The sequence below is a fragment of the Haemaphysalis longicornis genome, unplaced genomic scaffold (assembly GCF_048455015.1).
Source record: "Haemaphysalis longicornis isolate Haplotype H1 unplaced genomic scaffold, Haemaphysalis longicornis Haplotype H1 scaffold_1, whole genome shotgun sequence".
NCBI lineage: Eukaryota > Metazoa > Arthropoda > Arachnida > Ixodida > Ixodidae > Haemaphysalis > Haemaphysalis longicornis.
The window spans coordinates 413,561,567-413,574,286 of NW_027526203.1; the positions used below are offsets into that span (position 1 = coordinate 413,561,567).

Below are 12,720 nucleotides of genomic sequence, written 5' to 3' on the forward strand. Positions count from 1 at the left end.
GTGATAGCGTGATCAGAAAACGCACAGCGGCGCGGTACTCTGCCGTTATCTCTCAGCGCTTCGCTGCCGCCGAGCGTGTTGTTTCAAATCGTGTTTGAACCTCCTGCGCAGATGTCCCGTAGTTTGGATGAGCCACAAACGAAGGAGGAGTTTCGACTAAAGTGTGAGGGGGAGGAGGATTCTCAGCGATGACGCATGGCGAAAGTGTGAGGGGGAGGCAGTGAGACATATTGAGAAGAACTTCTTGCTAGGCTAGTTGATGAATATTTGCCATGATTTGAAGCGCAACAAAAAAAACACGGACAATGAAACAAAGTAGGCGAGACAGGCGCTAACTTACAACTACTTTATTCCGCTTCGCATGTCCTTATATTCCTTAAGAAAAGAGAGGGCGAGAAAGAAGGATCGCACACATACACAGATGAGTAGTTGGAGTAATTGGAAGATTAAAGTAGTTGAAAGTTAGCGCCTGTCTCGTCTACTCTGTTTCATCGTCCGTGTTTCTTTTCTTCTTTTTTTTTTTTTTTTTTTTGCGCTTCATCATGGCAAAGACATACTGAGTCGTGGCGACGCGCTTGTAGATGACGCCCTAGCGGCGCCTGCCGCCGTCCCCCTCACCAGACGCAGCTCCTTTGTTTTCTTTCTGCCTGGGGTGCCTCGTTCGCTCTCTCTCGGTTACACGGCCACCGCCGCCTTCGCCGCTGCGAAACTGCTGTACCGGGGCCCAAAGCGCTGCCACGCTAAAAACGGCATATGCGCAGGCACATTGCGCAAATCGAAACACCCATTCGCGCCTTGCGTGCTGTCCCTGCGCACGGGCAACTTTTTTTGATCAAATCATATGTTGGGCTTTGTCATTCGACGAATTTGCACACTTGGTCACTTCAATTGGTCATTCTGAACCGCTTGTGGTGAAGACGACCTGCCAGGGCTTCTCTGAGTGGGTCTGTGTGTGTGTCATGACATATACATGCTCATTATGCACATAACGTTATCTAGGCCAGCAGGTTATGTAGCGAGTGCGCGTCGCCGTAGCGAGACAGTCGGTCGGTCACCTATAGTGAGTGAGTACGCCACCGACGGCACTCAGCGAACAACGCGCACCGTACAAGGCAGGCAGACTCAGAGCGTGTTCAGTAGAGCCCAGCTGTGACCAACAACGCATGAACCTCGCTGAGCCCCCCCCCCCCCCCCCCCCCCCCCCCCCCTCTTTCCGATTCCCCATCTACGCCTTGGGTAGCCTCATTTCAACTGACTATTTCGGGACCTTTTGTGCACGCGAATGCGGGTTTACATGTACCAAAACGCATGCCTAGAAAAGGGTGGTTTGAATTTCGCGCCATAATGAGCGTCGCGCATGGGCAATTGCTGACGAGCGCTGCCCCTCGGCCGCCGAGATTTTAAAAGGGAGTTACGAATGCTCACACACACATAAAAATTAGTTATACGATCAGCTTTTCGATTCAGGCTGCTCATTATAGTCTTATTCAGCTTTATTCAAACAAATTTGCAGCCCCTTTCGGTTTCGAATAATGAGACTTGACCAGATTTCAGACTGCAACACCCGTCTTTTGCGTTCTGCTTTGTGCCATAGCCAGCGCTTTATTCACTCGTCAGAATGCAGCAGTCAGCGCAGCAGCAAGCCTGCAACGTGCCTTGACAGGCCAGTAGACGGCTGGGCTGCCGGGAAGTGATATAACACGCTGTCACTTGTGGAAAGCATGCTGTGCCACCATTAGTCGCTCACGCCCCAATTTTCAGTTAGCCTCGCCTCCTTCTTGAGGTTCAAATCAAATTGTAGTCTTACGCGCCGATGCTACAAATAGGCGCGGCTTTGTGGAGGGCCACCGATTAGTTTTGACCGCTTGGAAATGCCTTCCTTGAGGTGCATCACTGATGGGAGACAAACATTTTCAACATTTTATTGAGTTGTGAGCAGGCGGATGTTGTTAATAGAGCCCGAGCTCATTAAGTGTATGTCAGTAATAAGTAGCCTTGTTTTTTCCGTCCTAGGTTTGTCAATGGCCCCAGCTCTATGCAAAACTTTCAGCACCGTTCCTTAAAGGAGTACTGACACGAAATTTCAAAGCTGAGATAACTATGTAAAACGCTTCCTTTTTATCGGGAGATATCTCCCAGCAAGTTTCAACAGCAACCGTTCAGCGAAACATATTTAAAATCCATTTTAATCTTCGCCCGCACGAGAAAGCCCAGAGCGGGCCGACGTGACATCATCTGCTACGTGCCCCAAACTGCCGACGTCGGGGCTCCCGTGACGAAGCCGACGCGCTGGCTGTGGTTGGCGCGCGCTGCTCGGGCGTGTGTACACGTCATGGTTTTGGGACTGAAGTCATGCTGCCCGGGCCTGTGGGGACGGCGAAAACCTCGGCCGGTCTGGGCGCGCGCGTGCGCTCGCTCGCGCGCGCTTCCAGAGAGGCAGCGATACGGCAAGAATGGTGACGTCATGTTATACATGCTGTCATGGCGGCCGCTCGGCGTTTTTCAGTCGAAACCGAAACTGGCACGAATAAACGACGCCGTAAATGAATGTTTACGCTGCGCTCGACCGTCTAATCTGTCATTCTATGATTAGTGGGCTGGTAGGCACGCATAGCAGCGAAAAAAACGTAACATAAAAATTTCGTGTCAGTACTCCTTTAAGCATCTGCCGTGTGGCCGCGTGGTTTGGCCGGTTCCTCGAGGGCCTGCATCCCTCGAGGAACCGGCGATCCCTCGAGGGCCTGCATGGGCATGGACATTGTATAAAAGAACGCATAGTTTCGCAGTCTTTGAGCGTATACCATGGCCGTGGCTCGAGCCCCCTCCTTCTCTTCCTCGCCCCCTGCAGGCGTACAAGCGTCCGGGCTCGGATCGGCTCAAGGTCAGCGTGGTGGTGGCCAGCGCCCTGGTCGCCATCAGCGTCGTGGTCGGAGTCGTGGTCGTGCTCGTCGTGCACCTGCGCGCCCAGCAGCAGATGCAGTGCGCATGCGGCAACACGGCGCCGCAGGCGGCCGCCTTCCAGGTATGCGCAACAAGTACCAACCAGTTATGCGCAACCAGGTATGCGTAACCACCCGTGCTCCTGGACTTCTCAGGAATCGCAGAGACCTACAAGCAAGCGCTACAATTTAGGCTGCAAAAGGGAGCTATATTTTTTTGTTTTTTAAGCGATGGCGTATAGCAGGAAGGCAGTGCAATATCCATCAAAAATCCATCGGCCTCAAAAGATATAATTGTGTGCACTTGAGTTATAACGACATCAGAGCGCAGCAAATTAATTATAATCTCGCTGAGCCGGCGAGATTATAATTATAATCAGAAGCAGCAAATTAATTATAATCTCGCTGAGCCGGCAATATGAATCTGGCAATATGACTGTTTCTTTCACGCTTTCTTAAGCCCAAAATGAGCAAGCACCTCAGTCTACTCACCTGTCAGGCCTATCTATTTCGTATACGCATACAAAAAAAAAATGCACAAACTCCAGACTGGGACTTGTCGAATAAGTGCTTAAGCCGCTCTACTATGCACCATGATCTTTAAAGTCGGCTCCACTATTGCACACAAATGCATTGCGGGAATTACATTTTCACAAGCACCATCATTCAGCAGTCTAATACTACCAAAGTAGGAAGGCTCTAGGTCCCTTTAATAAATACATCCGTAAGACCCCACGTATGCGTAATAAAGCACTGTATACTACGCACCTCTAAAGTAATCTTCACAGCAATACACATATGCTTCACTGTAAAGACATTTTGGGGGGACAATATAAGAGGTATGCAACGCCTTAATAGCAGAGTTACGGTCACTGAGCGAGTGAAATGAACAGTTTTGACGTTTCGGATCCCCTACGGGATCCTTGATTACGATAAGCTCCGTAACCTCCGTACCTCCGCATCCTCATTGCGTGTTCCTATGAAGCGCTTCACACCGACCATTTGCAGCGGGCTTCTTCACTATACACAAACGTGCCGATAAGAAGACGTTCTTTTTTTTTTTATTTCAGGGGAAATAAGAGGAGCCTAATTCAAAGTATGAAGGCCCTAGCGCATAGCATTTGCGTGTGTTTGCGTATGCGGCAAAAGTGTGTCACATGAAGCGTCACAGGCAAACGGGTCTGTTTGTTGAGCTCCCCACTTAGAAATGGGCCTGTGCAAAGAAAGGAAGTGAAGACGTTATGAGGCTAAGTGTGAAGATGGGGAAGCGATCTGGAGATAGGGATGCCAATTGGAAGCGATCTTTATTTCTTCCTGTCTAATCCCACTTGGGGTCATAACTGACATGTCGGTCTTCAGTTAGGGAGTGACAAGGGAAGGGGGGGGGGGGGTACTGACGTCGTGCCGGGGGCCACATTTCCGCGGGCTTCAGGTTGCCGACCTCTGCATTAGAGCATTAAAAAGGGAGGGAGGTATACAGCCGCCCTTGCAATTTAACCGGTGGAGCATCGGACATGTGAACTGAAGGTTGTGGCTTGACCCGCCGCGGTGGCTCAGTGGCTAAGGCGTTGCGCTGCTGAGCACGAGGTCGCGGGTTCGATTCCCGGCCGCGGCGGCCGCTTTTTGATGGAGGCGAAAAGGAAAAACGCCCGTGTGTACGAGATTTCGGCGCACGATAAAGATCCCCAGGTGGTCAAAATTAATCCGGAGCCCTCCACTACGGCGCGCCTCATCGCCCGCGTTGCGTCGGCGCGTTAAACCCCACAATCAATCAAGGTTGTGGCTTGGCATTCCACCCGGGGGTGCCACATATTTTCTTCGATTTATTTATTTATTTATTTATTTATTTATTTATTTATTTATGTATTTATTTATTTATTTATTTATTTATTTATTTATTTATTTATTTATTTATTTATTTATTTATTTATTTATTTATTTATTTATTTATACTGCCAATCCAATGAGGATTATCGCAGAAGGGCAAAACAGTCAAATACACACATCTGTTTACGGTTCTTTTCTTGCCGGGAATTTCAAATGCCCTATTTGACCTATTGCCGGTCTCTGCAGGCGAGGGCCGGCCACGACCTGTCTGCGGCGCCCAGTGCCAGCGTCACCTCCAAGCTTCCCATTCCGTTGAAATTGCAGCTGGACCCACTCGCTGGCGTAAGTGCTCGACCCATAGGCGTCAACTACGTGGGGGCAACGGGGCGCGTGCCCCCACCGAGCTTCCCCGGTGGGGGCGTCGCCCCCACCGGGGAAGTTCGTGTGGAAGTCTCTCCGTTCGGCCGGCCGAGGCCATTCTATTGATAGTTGGTGAAACCTGTAATGACCTCGCAGCTAGTGTAACTATACCGACCAGTACGCACCCACTCTTTGCACGCTCTAAAGCGGCAACAACCCCTGACAACTGACATTTCGCCGGCATTACAAGAGAAACATCGACGTCTCTCAGGCCCCTTCGACGCAGTCGCACAGGAAAACGCGTCTTTCAATACTCCCATACAAATTATCGGCCTTTCTGCTGGCAAGACCGCAAAGGTGCGGCTCTCCGCCCGTTGTGCGCTTAATTAAATTCGCGACATCTTGGTTTTCCCAGAAAAACAATGAAAGCGTGAACGTCTTCCACACAACCCTGGCTGGGTGCATAAGCGGTCCCAGAGACTGTTTTTTTTTTCTCTCTCTCTCTTTTTTTATTGGGGGGGGGGGGGGGGTGCGAATTTCGATACCGAAAAAACAGTAAAAAAAGACAGCAAAGAAGAAATAAGAGGGCACTCGTCGTTATTATTCGATGCTCCGCAGCATGCAGGTGTAGCGGTCCCTTTTCCGAAATCAGTTAGGGGCGAAGAGGCTTTATTGCACCTCTGAGGATCTTTGATTTGTTCCCAAGCCCGCGCTCCGCGCATAAACGTGACGTCAAAGGTCGCACCCCCACTACAAATCAGTCGATGGCTAAAACCGTTCGTCGTGACGCACGCGGAACGTCCCGAAATGCCGCATGCTGACAGGACCCTCCGATACCCAAACGGCAAACGAACACACACCCGTGATGCCTCGGAAGCTGCCGGTGCACTGTTCTCGGAATGCATTCTTAGCCGTGCGCGCACGCACACCCACGGTTCGTAGAAACGGTGCCAGGAAGCTGGAAAGGAGGCGGCCGGTGGGGAAGCGTGCGGCCTTCAATCCAGTGGGACACAGGGAAGCCGCAGTAACCCAACGTTCCAGCCTCCACGCAGTGTAGGCATCGGCAAAGGCGGAAAATGGGGCCGGCCGGCTGTTCTGCGGACGCCCCAGTCGTCGGCAACTAGTAAAGGAAGCGACTTCTTCGAAACAAGTGCACGTGGTTCGGCGGCCACGGCTGCAGCCGTGGCCGCTTCTGCGGAGGAGGCGATAACCATGCCGGCGTGTGCGCGTATGCGGTGTAACATTACGCGAGGGCCGCTAACCTCGCAACTACGAAGTTAGCGGCCCTCGTCTTAGAACTAAATTCATTTGAATTCAACAATGAGTACTTTCGGCAAGTTAGTGGAACCGCCATTGGAACCAAGATGGCACCAAGCTACGCCAACCTGTTTATGGGGAAGTTAAGGCCACATTCCTGTCTGAACCCAGTTAAAACATAACCCCGCCTGTACAAAAGGTACATTGACGATATCTTTTTTATTTGGACCTACAACGAGGATGAGCTCCTCCACTTCATCGACTGTTACAATTCTGCACACCTGAACATCAATTTTACTCACACCTACTCTCAAGAGAGCATAAACTTCCTGGATGTGACCGTGAAAATTGAAGACGGTGAACTCACGACAAAGCTGTATCGGAAGCCAACGGATTCTCTCGAGCGCACATATCTTTGCCGCTGTTATCACTATTCGCCCCCGCGGACTGGTTACATTTTTGACGGCTTGCAAATCTATTTTTCCCTCCCTTGCACCTACAGTCGTCTTCTAAGCCGGGCTACCGAACCACCGCCGCTGGATGAGTGCGCCTTTCATCCAGCGGCCGTGACCGAACCATCGGGGTTTATTTTCTCCGTTTTCCCCTCCATCCCGTTGAGCAGCTTGCGTTCTGGTTTGGCTGTCCCCCCCCCCCCCCCCCCCCCCCGCATCCCCCACTCAGCGGAGGGGAGACACCGACGACGCACGGGTTGTCGCTGAGCTGCAAAGTGGCAGCTCTTAACAAAGACCTGAAAACTCGGCCTAGCGCCCCGTTCTCGGAAGGCGTCCGTCCGGCGAGGGAACGGTGGAATGGTGGCAGACCGTTTCCTTCTGCACGACCACAAAACGTCCTTTAATTGTCTCAGCTCCGGGAAAGGGCCCATACACGGGCTGTAAAATGCCTTGTTCGCACTTTCCGAACATATGGCGGGACACTCGCTTTCAATCAACGGAAACGCGATCCCTCCGAGCGTCTGGGCGTTTTCATGGTGACGGCTAGCGCTGGAAGATATACAGTCAAACCCAATTAGTTCGATATATCCAATAGTTCGATATAGCCGAACCCGCCTATAACGAGCTTAATGTTAAGAGTTCGTAAGCCGCGGAAGCCCCCCGCCCCCTCCCCAACTCCGCCAGCCGCTAATGCAGAAACGAACACAGTACAGTAGCCATTACCAGACCAAAATAATCCATCTATTGCAAGTATCAAAGCTACTTTCCGCCTTGACTGCCCACGTTGCAAAAAAAAAAAAACGGTGATTTTTGTTTTCACTTTCGTTTTGGAGGCTTCAACTAGCATAGCATTCTCTACACGAAACATTGTTTGTACCAGTTTGAGTCCGTGTCCTCAAAAATCTAAGAAGCATTGGCGGAGCACATCGACTGCCGAAAGCGCTTCATTATAAGCGTCGGACTGGCGACATCATCGGGAACGCTGGCGAACTCTTCCCACAGTTCACCGATGCTGCTGTCCATATCTAACACCATGCTGCTGTCTTGGTCCGCACTCACTGACTGGGCGGGTTCCGTCGCGAGTCCCGCGCATCGGAAACAGTTCCGGAAAGTATTGGGCGTCACGTCGCTCCGTGCGAGGCGCAATGTCTCAGTGGCGGCTCTTGCTCCGTGGTCGCGGCCAATCCACATCTCAATCGCCGCTGCGAGATCATGCATTTCGGCGGCCATTCTAGGCGCCCAAAGTTCGATATATCGGATGTGAACTTCGTTATAAGGAATATGTTTCCCATGTATTTCCGTAACTGAAATATTTTTGTTCGATATATAGCATAATTCGCTCTATCCGGGTTCGTTATAACCGGGTTTGACTGTATTGCCTTCTCTCCTTTGTTCTACAACCCCACTTTCGGGCGCTGTTGATCTTTTAGCGTTTCCGCCACCACTCGAATTCCTGTTCAGTGTTCTTTCGCCTCCCTTCCTTCCTTTTTTTTTCAACTGTTTTGGCGTCTCTCTCCATTCTTCATTTTTTTGTTAATTTTTTGTTCATTCTTCTAATAAGGAAGATTCCCGCTTCGTGTTTGTGTTATTCACGTATGTTTGGGTGTGGTATCGTTTTCCATTCGTAAACCCGCTTTCCACTCTCGACATATATGCTCTTTTCCGAAGCGACCGAAGCCATCATTCCCGTAGAATACTTGTCTCGAAGTCGAAACGTCGAAATAAACCCTCCGCTGTTGGTGTTACCGAGGTTTCTTACTTTGTGTTCACCACGCCTTCTGCCCCATTGCCAGCATGCCAGTTATATCTACACGTGTATTTGCCCCCACCGGGAAATTGAAAACTCTACGCCTATGGCTCGACCGCCATTCGCTTGGCCGCAGGGGGCGCGCGCTGCACCCGTCGGGCCTTTCACCGCAGGTCACAAACGGTGGACACCGCTGTCACAATGGTAAAACGGCTCCACGGCAGCAGGTGTGATAATCAGCTGAAATATGAAAAGTCTAGTCCAACGCAGGGTCGCCACGTGCAGCAATGCATTAGGCATGAGGAACGTTCACGGCGCTCCTCACCTTTGCACCGTGACATCAAGCTCAAAACAATTCGGTCGCTGTTGGAAAAAGCGCAGCGTTCATAAAGACACCTGCCTACTTTAGTCATCTGTGTGTTAGCATTTAAGCGGAACTGCACACGGTACTCCGCAGTTTTGAGCGCCGTCCGTGACAGAAGCGTGAGCAGCATTGACAAATGGCGCAGCTGTGTGGGTTGAGCACGAACGACTCGCCCGTTTGAACCAAATGTTTTTTTCCCTTCTGAACACTCTTTACTTTATTCCGCAAGGCTAACTGGCGCATAGATTGCTGAAGGAGTGGCGACAGAAAAAAAATAGCACAAATATTCGAGAATGGTGTAAGATCGACGCACACGGAGCATTTACGTACCAATGAACGTGCTATCGTTCAATACAAAACACATGTTTATAAAAACGGATTGACCCATTTGTAAGAAGTTCATTCTCGAGCGGAGCAGTGAGGAACTGCTTCTTAATAGCTCATGGACAGTTTACATTAAGCATTTATGAATTGCAGACAATCATGGTTTTAAAAACCACCTACGAACCTAAATGTATTTTGCAACTTTTGTCCCCTTCAAGGCTAGAAGAAACAGTTTTCTGAGGTTCTCAAAGAAGCAAGTCACTGTGTACAACGCACGTTCCTCCGTCCGCACGCTCTTCGAAGGCCGAGTGGGTCTAAATTAATCCGTAGCCCTCCACTACGGCGCGCCTCATAGCCTTTGTGAAACTTGCCAAAATATTTTAATGCGGAGGCACTGTGTGCCCCATGCGGCGAAAAACTTGGCCTTTGGGAGCAGCGAACGGCCCCAAAATTTCCAGTGCCTTCAATAAAAATAACAAAAAAAAGTCTCGCCGGAGCGTGAACCGAACCCGAAGAGTGGTGGTGACAGGCAAGCGAGTGGAGTCAATCCCTAATCTAGGCCTACGAAACACCGCTTTCGAGGTACATTAAAGTCTGCTCAGGTAGTTTCAACGTGAAGACATTGGGGTTTCCCCTGGTGCTTTATTACTTTACTGCTAAATCGCGCGCACGTTATCCTGGATCCACGAAGCTACCATATATAGTATAGATTCGTACATTCTCACAGCTGAGTTCCCAATGGTCCTCGTGCTGGTCATATACCCACTCAAGGGGATTGACCAATGGCGATATGACAGCTGTAATTAGAGACTCACAGCCCATTACGAATTCCCGTTGCCATCACCCTCAGGAATCTTTTTTTTTCTCTCCTCTCTCTCTTCACAAATAAGACGCGGCGCCGGAATAACGCAGGTTCCTGTACTCAGAGTGGCACCGGCAGGCTTACGTGTACAGACAGCTTCTATAGGCGCTCGTACAGGACGGCGTCAAGGGCCAACCAGCTCCGCAATCACCTGCTCCTTGCTTATCGCACCACGCAATTCATCTGGCAGCTTCAGCCAAAGGAGTTCTGCAGTACGCCTGACACCAGTACATGCAGGTTCTTAAGGAGCCTGCATGTATTGCACGTATCCCACCACTCCACCTCAATTCCGCTCCTACAGTTATGGATCCCAAAAGTACAAGCAGGATTGCGGTGTTGCGGTGCAGAAGGCTGAATATACCCGCTTGTTATTGCGAGAGCAACAGCGTGATCATTTTTATTACTATGCTCCGCGTCACTGAATTAGGTGCATAGGATGGTGACTCCGCTCCTCACAACAGACAGTACTAAGTAGCATCCCCGTGTTAGTACGGAACGACGATTTCGATCTGCCTCTCGCAATAAGGCACGTACACGAGTAGCAGACGTTGTTTTAAAGACAAGTCTTACCAGCCGACGACAGGTGGTTTGAACGTGAGAATAGACCTTATCGTTACCCGTCAGGTCACATCCGCACGAGGATCGGAGAGCGTTTCGGACAGACGTTAAGTGCATGCATTATTCATTGCCCCACGCATGACCAACCAATTTGTGTGAAAAGCTCGCTGGACGAGTACGGCGCTGCCGCTTTCCGAATCCAGATCGGGCGTTCGTTTAGTTATTTTTAAAAGCCATTATCGCTTTCCCTTACATCCACTGTTATCCCGTGCCATGGCACCGCCCGTCTCCAAAAGTCTGGCGTCTGCACAGAGTTGTGTGTAGCCTCCATTATTCGTGACTTAAAAAAGCGATTCCTTCAAAACTTGGCAGGAGTATTCATTCTACCTTGCAAGAGACAGAATTTATAAAGTTGTTTTTAGGTTCGGTGATGATTTTTTTTTTGACATCCTCACTGGCGGCTATTCAAAAACTTCAAGAAAACGTCACATTAATGCCCTGACCGAGCCCTGTGAAGGGAGTGCTTCGTTACTCGATCCGTTTTCTAGACACCTTGGTCCAGGTTCACGTAGTAGTTATCACGTAAGGTATCGCAACTGTAATAGATGAAGTTAGCCGGGGCCGTCACTACCATTTCTTTTTTCGCGTGAAACCGACCCCGCACGACCGGCGGGCGATCACAAGCTGCTCTTACGACGTTCTTACGTCCGAACAACTTCATGAATCCGGGCCCTGTTTTGTATTTAACGATAAACACGGGGTTGGTGAGTTCGTCCCTCGTGTGCTTACTTATCTTCGGCTAGGTCTTTACGATTTTTTTTTAACAGCTAAGCTGTCTCTTACTGGGATCTGGTATTTTATGGCGCCCACGCGGAAAAAACTATCACCAAAAAGTGAGAGGAAAAGAGACAAGGGAGAGTGAACGAACCAACAATGAAATCAAATTAACGTATATCGCCGAAGCAATTGACGCATATCACCGCTCGCGTCAGCGCGGAAACTATCTTTTGGAAAGTGAGGATGAAAGAAGCAAACGCATATCACTGCTCGCGTCGGAGCTTTGTGTAGCTGTAAATATCAGACAAAATGCGTGACGTAGTGCGTGTTATGATATGGCGACTAAGCGGAATTTTAGAAATAAAGAGTAAGAGCTCGTATACTAGCCACCATAGCAGCTTCGTTGCTCAACCACCTTGACTGTGTGGAATAATTGACGGTTTTTTTTTTTTCGTTGTCTAACCAATAAAACTCGCGCGCCCTTCTTGCGGGGGGCGCAACTGATGGGCGAGAGCCGATATGTGGCGACAGTACGCCGCCCCGACCAGTGGTCGAAACTGTCCGCTGTCGTTTCGGCGCCGCATTGAGCAGTCCGAATGAACGATTCAGGGGAGGTACCTGCCGTCTCCTTATAGCAACAGATCGAACTTCGTGATAGGAACACTCTGTGGATTCCTGCTAGCAGGTGGTGCGAGCGAAGTCTGACATGTCCAGCTTACTATTTGTTTTTTGTTTTTCTAACGACGGAAGCCCCCTTCGGCCGGTACTGGACGATTGCCGTTTTCTGTCGCCATCTCCGGATGGTTAAGGATGTGTTCGGCACCGCGCTATTCCACTGGGCGTGTTTGCGCCCTAAAACGCGGAGAAAAAAGTTCATAGGGAGAAGGGCGCATTCTGCCCCACGAACGCGCATGTTAAATAAACAATTTGGCGAAAAACGCTCACTACATTAAATATAATCATCCCACTAAATAGCCCTAGCTGGGAGAACCTCTTGGCAGCTTTAAAATTTTTTCAACCGCATTTTGCTGAAGGTTGCTTACACATAATGCTTGACAACAATTAAGAGCTGACACCGACCATGAATGTGTATAAAAAACCAAAAATACCAAACGGGCTTCCGTCCAACCATTGATTTCACACAGAACGCTTCAACAACAAAACCACCGCCTCTTCCCCCGCGTCGCGTTTGCAGATTTATTATTCTTTTTAATATTATGCAAGCTAGGGATCATAGGACGGAGTGAAATTTA

The 12,720-nt window shown here is 49.9% G+C and overlaps 1 protein-coding gene across 2 annotated transcripts in view; it reads left to right on the top strand.

The window, feature by feature from the left end:
• Msr-110 (DUF3736 domain-containing protein Msr-110) overlaps positions 1-12,720 on the top strand; it is a 79,923-nt gene that overhangs the window by 34,290 nt on the left and 32,913 nt on the right. For both annotated transcript variants that reach the window (XM_077687051.1, XM_077687052.1), the window contains exons 2-3: positions 2,849-3,022; positions 5,013-5,108. In XM_077687051.1, coding sequence (XP_077543177.1) covers positions 2,849-3,022; positions 5,013-5,108 — 270 coding nt within the window. The remainder of the gene's footprint in view (positions 1-2,848; positions 3,023-5,012; positions 5,109-12,720) is intronic.